Source organism: Odontomachus brunneus, unplaced genomic scaffold (assembly GCF_010583005.1).
Source record: "Odontomachus brunneus isolate Ranch 3 - 2012 unplaced genomic scaffold, Obru_v1 Obru_scaffold_187, whole genome shotgun sequence".
NCBI classification, from domain to species: domain Eukaryota; kingdom Metazoa; phylum Arthropoda; class Insecta; order Hymenoptera; family Formicidae; genus Odontomachus; species Odontomachus brunneus.
Window position 1 is genome coordinate 73,393 of NW_022639637.1, and position 6,334 is coordinate 79,726.

The window sequence follows — 6,334 nt, forward strand, 5'->3', positions numbered from 1 at the left end:
AGAATATATATAGTACGCGAATCAAAGAACACCAGCGATGTACCAAGTATAGTCACTTTACCCAATTAGCCCTAGCTGAACACTGGATGGAGACTGGACACTCCGTACAATATGAAAAAGCCACCAGATTGGCTCCCTCACAGAGTTATTTTGCCAGAAAACATCGTGAAGGTCTAGAAATTTTGAAACATCCCAACAACCTCAACCGAGACAAAGGTATGCAAGTAAACTCTATTTGGCATACTGCCCTCCCGGTTTTTTAATTGACCAGCTGATCAATTAAAATACGCTGATTGGCTGGATTCAAGCCTCGTCCCTTACTCCATAAACACCATCTACACAAAGGGGGTAAGAGGGGGGCATATAAGGACTACCTTTACTCAAGGGAGCTCATTATCAGAGTTCTCAGCCCTGATGATGCAAACTGCAACGTTTGCGAAACGTCGGCATATCGCTGATTCAAAAAACGGCTCCATTCCGCAAGCTATACCTAGACATCATATAAAGTATTACTACGCGATACAAATTTTTCCAATGCAAGTTCCGCGAACCTTAGCTGTTTCTCTGATGAAGATTTTAAAAGCAAGATTCTAGCAGCATGTAGAAGCAGGAAGTGCTTATAGAGCTGGTCATCTAATATACCGTACATTACAACTGGTCCTGTATACAGAAGAAACTGGCGAAATTCTGTTGCTTTAAACTTTGAAAAAATATCTAAAGATCTAGGGTGTCTAGCAAATTCGGTAGGACAATATTGTATCAAAATTTTTAAACGATCACTAATTCATGAAATCGATCTTCCACACAGTTTCGATATCCGTAAGTATTTCCCATCTACCCATGCAGACAACAGTTTTTTTACGACACTTAAGCATACTAAATGTATATACTCGAAGGGGACTTGCGAAACCATTCCCATAGGTAAAACTGCTAACGGACTTGTGCCCTCTTTGTGATGATCATCATCACGACGCAATCTATAATCTTCATCCGTACGAAGAGGATGTTTGACACCATGAAATACACAGCGACCATCGATCTGCATGCCATGAACTTTGCACTTAGAGCATGGGTGATAAGATATATGACCACAATGATGTAAAAGAAAAGCTCGAGCAGATGCATTAGCTACAAAGGCTCTTAATGTAACTGGCATTAAAGCACCATGAAAATTTATACTTCCATTACAAATAATAGCTGTTATATCAATAATAAATTTTTCAAAAAAAGCATTAGCATTATTAGGCTTTTGTGCACCTTTATATATTCCTACAACTATGGGTTTTGAATTTTGTAAATTTGATATTCTACACTAAATCGGCCAAATCTGAATTGTACCTGATTTATCTAATGTACATCCGTCAGTACTAAAATCGAGTTCTAATTCTTTAATATCAGATGCATATTGAAAATTACAAAGATATTCTACAATTGCTACTTCCCTTATAGAAATATCATACTAAGAATCATTGATAATTATCCAGTATTTTTAATACTGAAAATAAGTAATTATCAATGATTCTTAGTATGATATTTCTATAAGGGTTCCACATTAAAATGTATGTATTCCCCTGGCTGAACAGTGCATACAACAACACGATGCCTTGGTGTGTTTAGCAAGGTTCTTACATCTTTGGGCAAATGAGACAAACAAGTATGTGTTCTCAAAACAGATAATATTCTATTTCCTTGGCTATGCGTCAAATTGCAATCAACAAAACTAGAAGCTAAATTCTCAGTAAAGAATGGTTCTGACAAACTGTTAGAACATGAAGACAATGCACAAGAAACATCTGAAGAGATGGAAGATAAATATGATACTCTATCATCCTCTACGTTAGCACTGCTTGTGCTGGCAATATTGTCGTTAATGGAAGGCAAGTTATTAAAATAATTACTTTGCGATACAGCTAAAACATTTTGCAATGCGGAATTATCATTGGACTCTACATTGGTAACGTTATATGTATTTTTTTCTACATTTTGGATTTTTAAATTACGCCGTACTACCTTCATAATAGTCTTTTTTTGTCTCATTGTTAATTTGTGCAACGATTTACGCGAAGTGGATAATTTTAAATATGGCTTCATATTTACGTAACTTTGTTGTTGCAAGTCCAAGTCCAAAATGTGGAACGCTTGAAAATGGTTGAGAAAACTCGTTGAACATCACACTAAATATCACTTGAATATGACAAACTTGTCAAACACAATTCACTCCGAGTTGAATACGGAATAAACAAATATGTAACCTACTATACTTAAGGCGGAAAGCACACACTTTTGCATAAAGGCATAATGCACAACGCATAAGGAAATGATATACTTCGATATAGGAGAATTAAATACAACCGCTCACTGAGCGTTCAAGCTCCTGCGCATGCGTAAGTTACCAATCAAAAGTCTGGACGCAAAGTATGGTCATATGAATATAGAAATATTGAAACGGAACAGTTATGGAAGAAAGATTGAGCCAATCAGAGTAATTCTCAATTATTCAGAATTATTCTGATTGGCTCTATCTCTGCCCCGTTACTGTTCCGTTCCGTTATTTCAATTTCTGTGATCGCAACCTCATGCAACCGTGTAATTCGTATCATAAAAATGTCCACGGCAGCCATTATTTCGTCACAAGTTCAGGTTTAAGCGTCGCAACGCAAGGATGTGATCGTACGTATTTTTACATTTTTTGGGACATACTTGTAATTATTTGCAAGGACTTCTATCTGCGAGGGACTCTTACTTCAGTAATTCAAGAGATCAAAATCAAGTGGACAATCGCGTTGAGATATTTATTTACCAGAAGCTACAATTGAAGGAAGGTAGGATTCTTTAGTCACTTCGTTTTCTTCATGTGCGATATCCCAATATTAAGTACGCAATATTCAGGTGCAGTGTGAGACTTTTTTTGTGCATCTTCTTGACAAATTATGTACCGATTTCTGCAACACATACATTTTGTGCATGTGCGGCAATACATAATTCGTCAACGAGTCAATACGATTACATTATGTTTTAAGGTTATAAGAGATAGAAGACTAGAAGACGCGTAGCACATCGCATGTCCGTACGTTGTTTTCCGTCTAAGGAAAGAGAGAAGGTAAGGGAGGAGAAAATGTCATCTTATGAGGAAATTCAAGATTTCACGTGTCTGTTACAACACAGAAGTAGTAATAACAACTTCAATAGCATCTCATACACATTAACAGCGCAGAAGTGGAAGCGGACTATCAGTCAACGTTGAGTTCTTCACGAACGTTGATAGGTAAAAAACGTGAAAGATGGCTGGCGTATTATGTTTCACAATTGTTCACAATACTTAAACGCATCCTCTGTCTTTATATCAGTATTTTTTCATATTTGTATTTCATAGCTGTCATGTTACGTTTATTAAATGAGGATATACAATTTGTCGCGCTGCATTGAATAATATGAATTAATTAACTCTACACTTCGTGTTCTTTATAGAAATATACACGAAATATATACAAATACGTACATACCGATGTCATCTGTCTTTTTTGTTTATTTAATGTTGACATCCTGATTTTGAATCTTTATTTGGCAAGGATACCAAATGACTGTAAAGATCTATATTCCAGTTTATCCGATTATCATGATTATGAACCAAACCCTATGTTTGATGGCACAAAATTGCAAACCACCTCCAACAGTAGTAGTATATCCAATGAAATTTGCTTGCTTTTTAGTTTGTCATGTTTAGTTAGTGTTATGCATAATTGTTTATTGCAGCTGTACAACATGCGGAACAAAAATTAGATTTGACAAGTAGCGGTACAGGTACTGCAATAGATTGGTTGAAAAGCCCAGTAATCGACGACACAATCGAAGAGAACTGTGAGGAAGCTTTGGTAGATACTCTAGTTATTGAATCTGGTGTGTGACCTTTAACCTTTTGTTAGTAGCCAGTAAATGCCATGATATTCAGGGTATAACAGGTGAATTATGTAGAACGTTGTATAGAGAGTTTGTTAAATTGCATGGTGTAAGAGTGAAAGAGGAAAAGGAATGTAATAACTGTTACATATAGCTTCTTAAGTAGGTTGCATTAACTTCATATAAGATTGAATCTCCTGTAGGGGTATATTCGAAAACATTACTCGTGTACATTCTTTCTCTTTTTATTCCACTGTAGTATCTCTTGTACTCCAACGGAGTATTTCAGGTACACTCGAATCACATTTCTGAACGCACTGTAGCAGGATAATAACACTGGTCAATGGGTAATTTGAGTAATAGACATGAATAATGGGTAATAGACATGACGAACCTCTGGGGGAGCGAGGGCCTTGGCTTAAACGCCTGGGCCGCGAGAACAGGGACCTCTATAAAAAACCTCCTCAATACTAAGCTTGGGAGCCGTGGCGATGGGATGAATGGCCGGCGGGTTAGTCGCTCGCGAGCGGTCCACCCCGGGGCACCTGGCGCACCCCGGGTGTATCTAACCCGAACCCAGGCGTGGGGCTCCGCCTGGGGGGTAAATACTTCCTCCAGTTTTTATGGCCCGCCCTGTAAGCCTCCGGGTGACAAGGGGCGGGCAACCTAAAATGATGTCAAATTTAAATAATCAAAGCGTTGTAGGAGGAAAGGAGGAGGAAATGGAGGCGTATGCCTCTCTCAGATGGGCGAAACACGCCCAACGCTGAGCCGACCACCAGCTCAGCCGGGAGGGAGGAGGCCAGCAGTGGCCTCGTTAAAGAGGCTGGGGCGAAAGAACACCCCAATGAAAGTGTGGGGTGCCGCACGAGGTCATCGTCGGCCTCGGCGCGCAGCGATGGAGAGGGCAGCCTTGGCGCGGGGAGTAGCGACGGCGACACCAGCTCGCGGTCGGGCTTCCCTGCGCAGAACCTGAGGTTTGCCAAGAAGGATGGGCGGGGGCGGCCCGCTGTGCGTTCCCGTACGGGGGACTACACGGCGGCCGCTCTTGCGCACAAAAAGAGAGAGAAAGAGGAATGCGACGCGATTGCGGGCGTAAAACAGGTCAAGGATCCTAACATACGCCCGCAGTCCCAGAGGCCCTCCGAACTCAGGAAGAGGAGGGGAGGATCCTCCGCGACCTGCGGTCAAAGCGGACCGCTGAAGTCTTGTCGACGGCCCTTCAGGACGTCGACGAGGTGAAAAAGGTCGCGGAGCGGTCCGGCAATATGAAGGGATCCTATAGGGGGGCCCTCTGGGACGCCGCGGCCAAAATGGCCGCATGCAGCCTCGCTCTCGTTCAGAGAACCACGATAATCGATGGCTCTGAGCAGAGCGAGGCTGCAAGGAGAGAACAGGAGGCGGCCTCGGCCGAAGTGGAGCGCCTACGAGTCGAGGGCGCTCTGCTTCGGCTCGAGGTCGACCGCCTTAATGGTGAGCTGGAGAGGACCCGAGCATCCGGCCCCTCCAGCTTATCAATGGCGATCTCAATTATGGAGATCGATGAGCCCGAGCCACTGAATATGGAGGTGGATCGGCGGATGGGTCACACTTCCCGGGACTCGTCCGCTGATCGAAAGAGGAAAAGGGCGGAGGACGGTGGGGGGAATCCCCGCCCCCCTCCCAGCCCGTCAACAGAAAGAAGAAGAAAAAGGTGACCCGGCGCCTCCCGTCTACCTCCAATGAGGAGAAAGCGACAGTCGAGGGAGGTCCGCCCTGCCACTCTTCCCGACTCCCGAGGAAGAAAAGATCGGGAAACAATGTCGGGAGGAGGTGGCAAGGGACATTGCGGAGGGAACCCTTCCCCAAAGGGAGGCTCCCCCTCTCCGGGCACATGACGGTCTCGTTGAGGGGGTGGCTCGACCCCTTCCTAAGAAAAAGGGAAAGAAAAAGAAGAAGGCCACTGTGGTGGTGACGGCGAGTGTGGGGGCAATCCCCGCAGCCCGTCGAGCTGTTGGTGGGCGACCTCAGGGGGTCGCGGGGGGAGTACTCCTCCCCTCGACCGATAACACGCCCCCTGTGGTCGCGGGACTGAGTGGCGGGGAGCTAGAGGCCCTTGTAGTGGCCCTAGTTCCCCGCTTTATGGAGGCCATGGGGACCGTCATCCCCGGAATCACATCCGGGGGGCGGCCCGCGTGGCCTCATAATGAGAATAAAGAGGTAGGAGGAGGGGGAGGTGAAGGGAGCCACGCAACGCGCCCCGACCCTCCCCATGCAGCCAAGTCCTCCGCGACCTCTACCCCCGCCGGGGCCAAACGGCCTGAGGTGGCGGGAGAGCAAGCGGAGGAAGAAGAAAAAGAAGAAGAATGGCGCGGGTGATCCGTTACCCCAAGCGGGTGGGAGGACCGTCCCTTGCAAGTGCGCCTGTTCATGTGGAGGAGTCAGGCCCCCCCCCCCC

The 6,334-nt window shown here is 44.6% G+C and overlaps 1 protein-coding gene and 1 pseudogene across 1 annotated transcript in view; both read right to left on the reverse strand.

The window, feature by feature from the left end:
* Positions 1 to 649, reverse strand: part of LOC116851694 — a 6,550-nt gene extending 5,901 nt beyond the window's left edge. The window contains exon 1 of the mRNA XM_032831369.1: positions 552 to 649. Coding sequence (XP_032687260.1) covers positions 552 to 649 — 98 coding nt within the window. The remainder of the gene's footprint in view (positions 1 to 551) is intronic.
* LOC116851686 lies at positions 480 to 2,255 on the reverse strand (annotated as a pseudogene).
* Positions 2,256 to 6,334: the final 4,079 nt, after the last annotated feature.